At 42.6% G+C, this 15095-nt stretch overlaps 1 protein-coding gene across 7 annotated transcripts in view; it reads right to left on the reverse strand.

Annotated features, from left to right (window-relative positions):
- The window catches only part of bahcc1b (BAH domain and coiled-coil containing 1b), a 444689-nt gene that overhangs the window by 362385 nt on the left and 67209 nt on the right, over positions 1-15095 (reverse strand). For all 7 annotated transcript variants that reach the window (XM_060940000.1, XM_060939997.1, XM_060939999.1 and 4 more), the window contains one exon: positions 9790-9966. In XM_060940000.1, the coding sequence (XP_060795983.1) occupies positions 9790-9966 (177 nt within the window). The remainder of the gene's footprint in view (positions 1-9789; positions 9967-15095) is intronic.

The following is a 15095-nucleotide window of genomic DNA, read 5'->3' on the forward strand; positions in this document are numbered from 1 at the left end:
ATTTTACCCAGATGGGAAAACAGGTGTCCTGTTCACTTTTAACTCACACACGCACACACACACACACACACACACACACACACACCCGCATGCATGCTCCCACTACAAACAATTTCATGAAAAGGCCAATAAATACAATAACAACAAAACAAAGTGGATTGAAAAGGAGCATCATAAAGAAGAGAATGCAGGAAAGAGGAAGTGTGCAAACAACATAACATATGCTTTTCCTCTCTGATACACATTCATTATTAATACTTCAGCAAAACTAATAAAATTCATACACAGGGCTGTGCAATATGAAGATATTATATCAACACTGTAAGAAAATACATCACAAACTATTAGATACCCGGGTAGTACGGGTATCGTCAGTACTTTTCCAACACTCCATTATTACTCACAGTAACAGCAGTGATATACAGCAGTAGTTTTGTACCACCATCAGCTCCAAAGTATGTCAGTCACGTGGTCACTGGAATCAGTGGTATCGGTTTTGTGGAGCTAATATCCAAAAACTCGCAGTTGGTCTGTTTTTATGAGATGATGCAGACACACAGTATGCTCACACACACCTGACCAGGAGAGATAAAGTGATCGGCGAGACCACCTGCCCCACCACAAACGGTTCCCAGCCAAAAGCAGAGTTGAGGGGCCAGAAGAGAGGGGAAACCGCCCATGAGCATGCACACACACATATACCCACAAACATGCATACATGCCCACACACACACACACACACACACACACAGAACCCCGGAAGCCAGCTGCTCACACAACGTTTTTCATTTAAAACCGCAAGAACACATAGACGCACAGAAACAAATACACACACATCCCCAAGTGTGTCACCACTGGTTGTCTAGGTAGGAAGTAAGCCGTTGGAGGTGGGTTTAACTGTAAGGGTCATGACACCCTGGGGCTAGACTGGGGAAATCCCTTAAAACCCATCAAGACCTGTCAGCATTCAGATTCTCTGAACTTGTACTGTAATGCAGAGAACATACACCTATCAGCCATAACTTTATGACCACTGACAGGTAAAGTGAATAACATTGATTATCTCGTTATAATGGCACCTGTCAAGGGATGGGATATATTAGGCAGCAAGAGAACAGTCCGTTCTTGAAGTTGACATGCTGGAAGCAGGAAAAATGGGCAAGCACCAGGAGCTGAGTGACTTTGACAAGGGCCAAATTGTGATGGTTGAATGACCGGGTCTGAGCGTCTCCAAAATGGCACATCTTGTGGGGTGTTCCTGGTATGCAGTGGTTAGTACCTACCAAAAGGTGTCCAAGGAAGGACAACTGGTGAACCGGCGACAGGGTCATGGGCAGCCAAACAGATGCCTTTCTGTTTTAGCCAGCATTAACTTTTTCAGCAGTTTGTGCTGCAGTAGCTCTTCTGTGGGATTGGACCATATGAGTAAGCCTTCATGCCCCATGTGAATCAAGGAGCCTTTGACACCCATGACCCCTGTCGCCAGTTCACCGGTTGTCCTTCCTTGGACCCCCTTTTGGTAGGTACTAAGCACTGCATACCAGGAACACCCCACAAGATGTGCCATTTTGGAGAACGCTCAGACCCAGTCATTCAGCCATCACAATTTGGCCCTTGTCAAAGTCACTCAGATCCTTACACTTGCCCATTTTTCCTGCTTCCAACACAACAACTTCAAGAACTGACTGTTCTCTTGCTGCCGAATATATCCCACCCCTTGACAGGTGCAATTGTAATGAGATAATCAATGTGATTCACTTCACCTGTCAGTGGTCATAATGTTATGGCTGATCAGTATAAACAAGTCTATACATGCAGACAAACATAATGGATGATATGGCAAATGTATATCATTATATAATATATATTTCAATATTTAGGCTTGCTAACAGAGTGCCAGCAAATGGGGGGTTCAATTATCTACAAAAATGAAGCATGTATCAAAAAAAAAAATCAACTAAGATAAGATAAGAAGACCTTTATTATCCCACAACGGGGAAATTTCCTGTTTGCAGCAGCACAGTGGATAGCAGCAGAAGAGGACATATCAAGCTACACAAAGAAAAAATATATATATATTAAAAAAATACATTCAGTCAGTAACTTATTAGTGCATTACTGTCAGTGTTATACCACTGAAATGTGAGATATCTCAGAAAGCCATGTTGTGAAGCAATTTATCTCAGTTGTTATTTACGTATGCACCTTATTTTGTAATCTTGTATTTTCTCTATAAATGCACCATGGGAAGCCTGAGGGAAATGGTATTTCAGTGCACTGTATATTTGTATATGGACATATTGATAGCAAGGGCGGGTGGTGCATAAGGGCGATTGGGCGACGCACTGCCAAAACGAAAAAAAAAAAGTTTTTTTTTTAAAACAAACTTTCACCAGTACTGCTCTAGGCCGTTTTAATCTGTCTCTGGGTATCATTGTCCAATCAGGGTGGTCTTGCTTCTAGAGTACCGCCCCTTTTGTGGCGATTTCAGTCACGTTGAGAATCACCCAAGAGTTCACTGATAGAGTCCCATGTTAATATATTTTTTTTCTCCTAACTGACACTTCAATGCAACTCTATGGGTTCCGGGGGGGCTTGCCCTAACGTGCTTACGTCACTGCGAAGCGCGGCAAAGTTGCGTTCGATCCGCTCAGTTTCTGAGGTGAGATGGATGCGGAAAGCAATTCAGTGCGGTCCTTAAAAGAAGTTCCATTTAGTCAGCGATCAAATCGAGCTAAATTGGCAACAAAACAAGCTGGACCCCCTCGACCAAATCTAAACATAAAACAAATTTCGACAAAGGGGGGAAATCATATACTCGAGGTTTTACTTCAACATGGTCCCAGCGCAAATCCTGGCAAGCTGGCTGCAAGGACGTCTCAGCAGTTTTCTGCTCCCCCTGCTTACTTTTCCACCCTGGAGGTGGCTCCACGGACAACACTGCTTGGACGGTCACTGGAGTTTCGGACATGCATCATTTGTCGGAGAAAATAAAAAAACATGAATCATCAAAGATTCACATGGGCAGCTGCCTGAAATTTTCGGCTCTGGGGAGAGTGAACATCGCTACACAACCGGATGAGGGCTACAGGCTAGCAGTTCGCCGCCACAACGATGAGGTGAGCAAGAACAGGCACATATTAAACCGGCTCATCCAACGCGTGAAATTTTGTGGAGTGTTCGAGTTAGCTCTACGAGGCAAAGACGAAACTGAGGGTTTTGATTGCAAGATCTAAAGATCCACTCATCTATTTATTCAACTGCTATTGTTATGTTAGCCAACTATTTACAATGTTTTGTTACAGTAAGTGCACTTTCCTGTTATCCTTAAGTTGCACAGTCTGTAAAATTCTTGCTGGTCATGGAGTTTGAAGTACAAAATCTATTTACAGAACATTCTGTAGAACAGTACTTTCAAGATTGGCAAATAAATATGTATTATTTTTTAAAAATATGGTTTCCTTTCTTATTTAGTTGTTGGACATATCTTTTATAAAGATATCATTCTTGGCTATTTCACATCATACAATATTGAAATAATGTGAATAGTGAATAGGGCGTAATTGGAATTGGTCATTGTGGAGCCAAACTATTCTTCGATTGTGAATGTTGTTTGCAACTTTACACCACAGCCTATAGCTTAGGTAGCTACAGGGAAAAGATTTCTGTAAGTGCTGCCATCTAGTGGACAGAAGTGGCATGGAACTGTGATATGCAGAGAGAAAAACAGTCAATAATGTCTGGCTACCTATAATGTACCTGTTGATTGAGTCACCTTGTGACATTATTGGATAATTTGCCCCTCTGAGAAAATTTTCAGGACCCGCCACTGATTGATAGACAAGCTCTCTTGAATCTTGAATCAGTATAGAAGAAGAAGCCTTTATTTGTCACATGCACACTCAAGCACAGTGAAATTCATCCTCTGCATTTAACCATCTGAAGCAGTGAACACACGCACACACACCCAGAGCAGTGGGCAGCCATACTACAGCGCCCGGGGAGCAGTTAGGGGTTAAGTACCTTGCTCAAGGACATCTCAGCCCAAGGCCGCCCCATGTTAACCTAACTGCATGTCTTTGAACTGTGGGGGAAACTGGAGCACCCAGAGGAAACCCACGCAAACATGGGGAGAACATGCAAACTCCACACAGAAAGGCCCCCTGTTGGCCACTGGGCTCAAACCCAGAACCTTCTTGCTGTGAGGCGAAAGTGCTAACCACTACACCACCGTGCCAACATGAGCATGCACACACACACACACACACACACACCACACACACACACACACACACACACACACAGAACCCCGGAAGCCAGCTGCTCACCCAATGTTTTTCATTAAAACTTCTTATCAATAGTATAGTATGTACTAACCCACATAATCACATATGACTAATGTCATACAGAGGGTGCATGACATTACAGCAACAACATAAAACCAACAGAGCCACGTACACTACACAGACCCCGCTCGCACAGATAGACACACATTTAAACAATAACGCTCTAAAGCAGCTCCATCTGTCCTGGTCTCCACAGGGGTTCCTGTGCATCAAATAAAATTCAAATCAGAATTAAAATCAGTCTCTCTCTATTTGCCTTCCCTCTCTTAACCTGTCTTTCTCCTGTCTGCCCCGTCTTCCCCCCACCTCTACACACACACACACACACACACACACACACACACACACACACACACGCGCACAGCATGTCCTTGCAGGTCAGGCAGGTCTTTGCATTGTCAGTAGAAATGCAGTTGTCTCTGAGGGGGAGTAGAGCTGGGTAATTGTGTGGCTCATTTTGATGACATGCTCTTTATGCAAATTGGGGAGGGGGGGGTAAATATGCAGCAGACCAGGAGAGAGAGACGTGGAGTGTTACCGGGGGAAATGGAGCCATCCAATCAACTGCTCCAAGGGTCTAAATGCAATTAAAGCCTGATTCCAATAATGACCTCGATCAACATAATAGGGGCATCTACATCATTACAGACACATTCTATTATCATTATTATTACAATTATCATTATTGTTGTTATTATTATTATTGTGGTGTTATTATTGATTAGGTTGTAGCTCCAGGAGAGCACTGCACTGAGCCAGCGTACAAAGAGGCTGCATTGTCGCTAGCTCACTACATCATATCTTTTCTTTTGCTTACATCCAACTATAACATCATACACCTTAACCTGTGCATTCTGCTTCTCATTCACACTCTCCATTTCTCTCTCTCTCTCTCTCTCTCTCTCTAACACACACACACACACACACACACACACACACACAAAGATTTGTTCAGTCAATGAGTTACAGTAGCTCTGTAGCTCTTGGTGCCAGCAGAAAAGCCCCACTGTGCAGCCTGCCAACAACAATTACTGTTCCACCCTGCCAGCTGCCAAGAGCTCCAGAGATACAGAGCACTTAACCTGCACCATACCACACACACACACACACACACACACACACACACACACACACGTGTACAAATCCTTGCTGCAATGCTCTATGTATAGAAACAGTTCATGGGTGCTAGATTGTGATCAGATAAGAAAAACCAGCAACCCCCCCCCCCCCCCCCCCCCCCCCCCCCCACACACACACACTAGCATATTTGCCTGATATTCATAACATTTTAATTATTTTTCTGAAATAAATATGTGCTGCCATCATGAAGGGTTCCAGATTTCTTTAACATATAAATGGGCTCCTGCAACCCCTGTCTGAGGGAAAAATGGACATGAACTTAGAGAGCAGCACCAACAAAAACAAGCAAGACAAATAGATAATAACATCAAGTTCATAACTACATACTGCAATACTTGTCATACTGAAAACACTCTCAATACAGTTCTCATGTTCATAATGGGGGCGGCACGGTGGTGTAGTGGTTAGCGCTGTTGCCTCACAGCAAGAAGGTCCTGGGTTCGAGCCCCGGGGCCGGCGAGGGCCTTTCTGTGCGGAGTTTGCATGTTCTCCCCGTGTCCGCGTGGGTTTCCTCCGGGTGCTCCGGTTTCCCCCACAGTCCAAAGACATGCAGGTTAGGTTAACTGGCGACTCTAAATTGACCGTAGGTGTGAATGTGAGTGTGAATGGGTGTCTGTGTCTATGTGTCAGCCCTGTGATGACCTGGCGACTTGTCCAGGGTGTACCCCGCCTTTCGCCCGTAGTCAGCTGGGATAGGCTCCAGCTTGCCTGCGACCCTGTAGAAGGATAAAGCGGCTAGAGATAATGAGATGAGATGAGATGAGATGTTCATAATGTGTATGACCACAGAGGAGCAGTAAGGATTTCTGTAATGGGCATCCTAGACTCGAATCAGCCAGAAAGACAGTTGTTATACTGACTTAACCAGAGATCAGTTTATACCAGACTATTATAAGAGTTACAAGGACATGCATGTGTGAGGATGAGTGTGTAAACAAGTCACTACTACACCATAGCACACAAACCATACAGCAAAACATGCCTCTGGCTACATCTGAATGAGGAAAAGATGAGTCAGAGCAAAAGAGACTGAATCCCCTTTCACATATGAAACCTGTTAATGTATCAGGTAAAAACAACATGGGATGGATGACAAATTTTCATTCCCATCAGTCTTCCATACTAGTAAAGTAATGGGTGTCATGTATTCACACCTGACTGTATTTAACAGGATGTTATGGAGCTCGAACCCTGGGAGATGTGTACAATATGTGAGACTTGATATTGCATATAATTCATTTTAATTTCCAGCCATATCTGCTGATGTTTTCTTTCCTTGTTGTTTTGAATTTGTTGCCGGTCGCTTTACAGTGAGACATTATGAGTATTCAGATTATGTACAGTGGTGCTTGAAAGTTTGTGAACCCTTTAGAATTTTCTATATTTCTGCATAAATATGACCTAAAACATCATCAGATTTTCACACAAGTCCTAAAAGTAGATAAAGAGAACCCAGTTAAACAAATGAGACAAAAATATTATACTTGGTCATTTATTTATTGAGGAAAATGATCCTATATTACATATCTGTGAGTGGCAAAAGTATGTGAACCTCTAGGATTAGCAGGTAATTTGAAGGTGAAATTAGAGTCAGGTGTTTTCAGTCAATGGGATGACAATCAGGTGTGAGTGGGCACCCTGTTTTATTTAAAGAACAGGGATCTATCAAAGGCTGATCTTCACAACACATTTGTGGAAGTGTATCATGGCACGAACAAAGGAGATTTCTGAGGACCTCAGAAAAAGCGTTCTTGATGCTCATCAGGCTGGAAAAGGTTACAAAACCATCTCTAAAGAATTTGGACTCCACCAATCCACAGTCAGACAGATTATGTACAAATGGAGGAAATTCAAGACCATTGTTACCCTCCCCAGGAGTGGTCGACCAACAAAGATCACTCCAAGAGCAAGGCGTGTAATAGTCGGTGAGGTCACAAAGGACCCCAGGGTAACTTCTAAGCAACTGAAGGCCTCACTCACATTGGCTAATGTTAATATTCATGAGTCCACCATCAGGAGAACACTGAACAACAGTGGTGTGCATGGCAGGGTTGCAAGGAGAAAGCCACTGCTCTCCAAAAAGAACATTGCTGCCCATCTGCAGTTTGCTAAAGATCACATGGACAAGCCAGAAGGCTACTGGAAAAATGTGTTGTGGACGGATGAGACCAAAATAGAACTTTTTGGTTTAAATGAGAAGCGTTATGTTTGGAGAAAGGAAAACCCTGCATTCCAGCATAAGAACCTTATCCCATCTGTGAAACATGGTGGTGGTAGTTTCATGGTTTGGGCCTGTTTTGCTGCATCTGGGCCAGGACGGTTTGCCATCATTGATGGAACAATGAGTTCTGAATTATACCAGCGAATTCTAAAGGAAAATGTCAGGACATCTGTCCATGAACTGAATCTCAAGAGAAGGTGGGTCATGCAGCAAGACAATGACCCTAAGCACACAAGTTGTTCTACCAAAGAATGGTTAAAGAAGAATAAAGTTAATGTTTTGGAATGGCCAAGTCAAAGTCCTGACCTTAATCCAATCAAAATGTTGTGGAAGGACCTGAAGCGAGCAGTTCATATGAGGAAACCCACCAACATCCCAGAGTTGAAGCTGTTCTGTACAGAGGAACGGGCTAAAATTCCTCCAAGCCGGTGTGCAGGACTGATCAACAGTTACCAGAAACGTTTAGTTGCAGTTATTGCTGCATAAGGGGGTCACACCAGATACTGAAAGCAAAGGTTCACATACTTTTGCCACTCACAGATATGTAATATTGGATAATTTTCCTCAATAAATAAATGACCAAGTATAATACCGGTATTTTTGTCTCATTTGTTTAAGTGGGTTCTCTTTATCTACTTTTAGGACTTGTGTAAAAATCTGATGATGTTTTAGGTCATATTTATGCAGAAATATAGAAAATTCTAAAGGGTTCACAAACTTTCAAGCATCATTGTAGCTGTCAGTAGCTCTGTTGCAGTATCACTGCATCATCATTTACATCACCGCCAGCAACATCACACCCAGCCACACGTTCACAACAAGGCTATCAATTCCCACAGGAGCCGTGGTAAAGATTATCAGTAATGTTACTAGGTTGCCAGAGGATAGATTAAAGCTATACGTCCTTTCGATTTCATAAAATCGGTGAAATTTAGTTCCCTCTTAAATTTAGTCATTGTGATATATGTTTATTTCTGCAATATCTCACAAAATATCAGGCCATTTTGTGGCTGAGAAGTTATTTAATTTGAGGGGATTCCCTAGCAAATAATGTGCATGAAATCATTCACTTCGCACAGTCAAGCAGACAGAGGAAGTTTGTGTGCGCATGCACAGGTTTACCTGCTTCTTCTTCTTCTTTTCCTTTATCTTTTGGGTTTTACGGCAGCTGGCATCCAGTGTTGCATTACTGCCATCTACAGGTTTACCTTGACCGTGCACTGACAGTTACATCATTCTGTTGCTAAACGAACAGCTGATCACACCGAGGTGCTTGCTGACCATTGATATTTATTAGTTTGGTCCTGCATTTCCTTTCCTTCACAACATAACATCTTTTCTTCTTGCTTTCCGTTACTGTAGTTGGTCTTTCACATTTCATTCACACACTCATGTTCTCCATTTTCCTCTCCTGTTCCAACTTGTATCTCACAATGCCTTGCGTGAACGGGGAAAGCCCACCACGTGATGCATGACGTAGTATCTTGAATTGGGTCATGGTGAAGCAAGAAAAAATTGCAGAGAGTTTAGGGCAGGGGTGTCAAACCTGATCCATAAAGGGCCTTGTGGCTGCAGGTTTTCATTCCAGCCATGCAGCAGCACACCTGACTTGGCTCATTCAATCAACTGAACTGTCTTCACACAGTCAAATACTTGCAGCCACACCCACCCTTGATTAAAGGGTGGGTGTGTCAGTTGATTGAATAAGCCAAATCAGGGTGCTGCTGCATGGCTGGAATGAAAACCTGCAGCCACACGGCCCTTTATGGATCAGGTTTGACACCCCTGGTTTAGGGCCACATGGCCCTAAATTCATTAATTGTTCTATTAAAAAAAAACCCTGAATAAAATTGGAAGTACATGTGATTCAAATTCAGTAGCTTTCAATCCACTAAACAAAAATAATTGGGGGTCAGGGAAAATTCTTTTTATGACCTACACTTGAAAAATCTGAAAGGCAGTCTAGCTTTAATGTTTCGACTTCACCAATTTACTCCTATTCCCACTCAACACCATTACAGCATAATAGCAATAAATAAATGGTTTTCACTGTGAGTTTGAATGAGACAAGAGTAAGCTTACCTTCATGTGGGTGTGGAAACCAGATCTGGGAGTGGCCACTGGAGTGAGGTCCACTGCGATAAGGTGGAGAAGAGGGAGAAGAAGGGGGTCCGGAATGGTGGGATGGGGGTGAGCCCAGACTGCTGGCCAGGAAAGTGCCCATGAATGAAGCAGAGGAGTTCGCCATCAGCCCAGTGCCTGCAGGACAGAGACAAGCGGAGACAGGCAAGATAAGACGGTGAGATAAAAATGATGTGCTATGACACAGGATGCTAAAACTGGCCAGGACAGAGTTTATACCTCCTGATTCATACAGCATACCAGAATTCATTGTTATTCATGGGTGTGTCAAATGTAAAGTTTGAGGATGGAAAACAATTGAAGGCAAAACAACAATAGTCTCTGACAATAGCTAGTTATTAGTAATAATAATAGTTTTTTTTTAAAGATTTTTTGGGGCTTTTTTCACCTTTATTGGATAGGACAGTGCAGAGACAGGAAACGAGCTGGAGAGAGAGAAGGGGAGGGACCGGGAAATGACCTCGGGTCGGAACCGAACCCGGGTCCCCGGATCCACAGCACGGCGCCCCAGTAATAGTAATCGTTATAAATACTCTGAAAGTGCAATATAAATTAATAAATTGTTTAATATATTTTTAATTCCTAGGAAACTGTTACAGTTGGTCTCTGTCTCTACACATAAACGTCTCTACATCACCACGTCTTCCTCCCCTTTCAAATAGCTAGTTAGTTGTCAGCAGAGTAGCATTTGTCACAGATACAAGTGGAATTTCAGTATTATTGTCTCTATGTACTTTTTCATTAGTTCTCAGTGACTTATTTCAGTAACCAAAACTATCAAATATACAAAAGCTTGCAGGATTTGATACAAAGTTTACATCATTTAATAGTTTGGTATCAAACAAAGCTTAAAGCTTTTGAGCTTCTTGGGTGCAGCCACAAGCCAAACACATAGCCTTCTTACAATCAGTGAAGTACTGAGCATGTGTTTTGAATGGAAAAAAAACAACAACAACTGAATTTAGCATCATGTCAGCAAATCTGGCTCAAATACCAAATTCATATAATCAAGAATATTTAATCAGGATGGAGAAAAATGGTGGTGCATTTAAAACTTTGTAAAATAAAACTGAAATAAATACTAAAATAATCTAGTAAAGTATATAAACTGATAGTGGTTTATTTGTACAGTACTTAGTTTAATAAATCAAAAATAATTCAAGAAAATAGACATTTCTTTCATATAAGAATACTGAATTTGAGATGAACTAAAGACAAATCTTCACTCCCAGGTACCTGATTATCAGTCTCACAATGTCAAAGGAAAAAAAAAAGCCTGAGAAACAGAGGGAGGAAGGGGGAGTGGGAGACGAGAGATCAAGGAATAAAGGAGAAGAGCACATGCCAGGAAGATAAAAAAAAGAGCAAAAAAACAAGCAAAAGGAAGTGAGAAACAGAAGTAGGGAAGAGAGTGGGTGAGGTGAGGAGAAAGAAGAATGACAGACCGACAGAAGCAGGGCAAGTGAATGGAATAGAGAATTAGAGACCTAGTATACAAGAGTCTCGGTTCACAGACTTCTCTAAAGCTGCTTTTACACGGGCACTTGCACCAGAAGTTGCCCTGGCACAACTGCCCGTCTAAACACGATTTGTTCCAGAACAAGTCAACTCCAGTGGGAACAACTTGCTCCCTTTTTCGAGGTGGCGCAACTTGTTCTGGAACATCTTGGACCGGGAGCAACTTGTTCCTGCTTACTGTCTAAACACAATCGGCGGCAAGTAGGAGGGCTTACACGTGTGCAGTAGCATTCATCCGGGTCATTTATCATCTGAACAAGACTGCTTTGTGTCAAATTCGTACCTTTCTTAGCTCCAGACTGAGCGCTGTACTGGTTGGACAAGTAGAGGAACTACTGTCATCAACATAAACATAAATGCGATTCTCTCACGCCGATGACATTGTTGGAACATTTTGATGCGACGCTGTGCATTTGCATTCATGTTCTGGATCCTTCGTTGCTGTCTTTTTCTTATAACAACCATGAAAATGTTGAAAAAATATGAAAGCATGCCTTTCATCGTCGCCCATGATTTTGCTTCTGATCACTGATTTGTACGTGCACACTTTTGTGTTTACCTGGGCTGCATGGTGGTGTAGTGGTTATCACTGTCACCTCACAGCAAGAAGGTTCTGGGTTGGGTACGGACCCCATGGCTGACGGGGGCCTTTCTGTGTGGAGTTTGCATGTTCTCCCAGTGTCTGTGTGGGTTTTCTCCGAGTGCTCCGGTTTCCCCCACAATCCAAAGACATGCAGATTAGGTAAAATACCCTGCCACTGGGATTGTATAAGACAGAGCATACTTAGTGCTAGTCCCAAGCCTGGATAGACTGGAGAGGGTTGCATCAGGAAGGGCATCCAGTGTAAAACCTATGCCAACTCAGATATGTGGAACAGGTCCGCTGTGGTGACCCTGAAAGAACGAGAGCAGCCGAAAGAAGAACTTTTGTGTTTACCTGTCTAACTTCCAGTTTGCCACCGATAAAGAATGAGCGTGTAAACATGAAGGAAAGTGGGCACGACTGGTTCCCGCTACCCGTGTAAAAGCAGCTTAAGTCATGGTTCCCATGATTAAGCTGCTGTGATCATTCTGCTGTAACAGCTTAACAATGAGTGAGTGAGGACATCCCGTTTCTCTCACATACACACACTTTCATGCTACCAGCACTGAAATAATAAAATACACCAATCAAATCATCATGTATAAAACATGGCATTGAATTTCATATATGGCAACAACTATGACATTCTTTGGCACGGGACACCGATAACCAGGGTTAGGATCAAACATAAAGAGCAGATGGGTTCTACATGCAAAGAAAAAGAGGAAGGAAGGGGAGAAGAGACAAAAAAACAAAGGAAGAGAAAAGAATAAACTGCAAGAACAGCCAACAGTGAGGAAGAAGGAGGCAGAAAGAGAATGAAAATGAAAGAATGAAAACAGGGGCTGAAATGTTCTCCTCCTTTGAGCATTATGGTCCCATTGGGTGGCAGTCCCTCGGAGAGGGGGCAGGTTAGCAGTCCAACGGCCAAATGTGATGGTGTTATCAACCAATCCAATTGATATCAATTATTAACACTGCTTAGTGCTTACTCCCCCATTTTTATGGTACACACTGCTTAAACACACACATACTCACTTCAAAATAACATACTGTACTCTCCTTTAAAATACACTCACATCCTGAGTGTAGCACATAATCCACTCATCCCATCAGACCGCATTTAGCATAAAAAGAGTCAGATACTGTGGCAAAGCACATGAATATACACATACAATTATAGTCATTTATCACCTGTGAAGCAGCCAACAATCAGGATCAGACACATTTATACGGTTCACACAAAGTTCATATACTGTACGCTGCATGTACATATACATACACACTCACCTATACATTTATATTCCACACACACACAAAATTCATATTCTGAACACATTCATATGCTGTGCAAACAAAAAAAAGACAGACTGATCAAATGGATACTCTCTGGGGGAAATGGAAGAATGGGGGAAGAATGAAAGACAAGCATAATAAGCTGGAAGAGAAATGAGGTGTGAACAACCATACAAAAATGATTTTATATTTATAATGTTTTTTTCCTATCTAACTAACATGGAAATAAAACAGGAATGTTAATGTTTAAATAAGTCAAATTAACATTTATGCAAATGCTCCAGATGCTGTGCCAATATTTGTGCTTTATTAAGCTCTAAATCTAATTTAATTTAGCAATAAGGTGTTATAAATTATTTACACTTGGTGTAGTGCAGAATAATTTTATCAGCCTTTGAATGTATAAATTAAATTTACAGGATTTCGAGTATTTTGTATATTCTTCAGGGAAATAAATTCAAGGCTGGAAGTTTTAGCACTCTGTCTGAAGTGTTGTGTTCCTTCTGCCATCAAGATGTGACTTTGCTATTGAGCTGAGGTGAGACTGAGGGAGTTTTCATTTCCTAAACTGATAAAAGTTCATTACAGCAGGGTGAGAAGGAGGAGGTTAAAGGAGATGTTTAGAGGTGTGAAATTACCAAATGAGTGCTCTCACAAAATAAACAACGTGCAAGGCCACCGCCAAAGCCTCCAGCTGGAAACATGGCAGCTGGAGGAGAGAAAAAAACACAGAGGAAGAGAAAAGAAAAACAGCATAATTGCAGGGTTGAGGAGAGGCTGGCTGTTCGAGCCAGGGCTAAAGCAGACTCTCTCATCTCCTTACACCCACTCCCTCCTCACCATGCCAGTGGCAAGCCACTACGGCGTGGCCAAAGGAGGGCTTATAGCACTGATCTAGAATCAGTCTGGGAGCAAAACCAAACTGAAGGGAATACAAGAAAAACCACACAAATGGGCATCACAAAAAAAAAAAATGGAACCATGTCCCTAAAGGGGCCACTACTCTTTACTCCACGCCTCAGAAGCCCAGTAGCTCCACCACAGGCTCCACTACAGCCCACAGCTGGCCAAAATGAGAGGCCTGCATCCTTTAAGACTGCTGCATGCCTTAGCAATACAACTGTCTCAACACTACAGCAAGGGTGGAGTGTTGCTGTCAGAACAAGTCCTCCCTTCAGAGCAGACCAGACGGCATCGCTGTCCTCAAAGATGAGAGGTGTCTGTTACCAATTCGAGCTTAAAACTATTGAGCCTGGTATGAAAACAGTTACAAGGAGTCAGTACTTTTAGAAACTTTAAAGAAACCTGTATCATAGGTTCTATATGGGGAGATTGAGATATGAGAGAAGCACCAAAAATACCTCAATCTCTAATTATGGTACTGAAAACCCAAAGAGAGCAAGACAGAAGTCAGGGGTCTCGGTTTGCATTGAGCCTCTGTCTGTCTTTTTTTGTCATCTGGCAGCCGCTGAACAACCTCATAGCTGCCAAACTCCTGTGATCTCCAGCGCAGCTCTCCAGTAGCACATACCCCCCACCCATGCCTTCCGCCAAGTCCCCTTTAATGAAACGTTTCCTCTTGTTTGCTTTGCTTTATTGACTTTTTCTCTCTTATTTTTCTGTCTCCCGTGTGCCGGCAGTGAGCATCATCTGCAGTTCCTTGAAATTATTACCTAGGCCCTTCCCCTTGTGTCTCTCCACACCCTCCTCTTCCACCTCTAATAAACCAACCTGCAGAAATTAAATACTGTTGATACTGGAACAGCAGGATAGGGCTGGAAAAAGGAGGGTGGGACAGAGAGATAGCAGGAGGTCTAGAGGCTCTCTCCAGAAATGGAGAGGAAGCTGC

This window comes from Neoarius graeffei, chromosome 14 (assembly GCF_027579695.1).
Source record: "Neoarius graeffei isolate fNeoGra1 chromosome 14, fNeoGra1.pri, whole genome shotgun sequence".
Classification (NCBI taxonomy): Eukaryota; Metazoa; Chordata; class Actinopteri; order Siluriformes; family Ariidae; genus Neoarius; species Neoarius graeffei.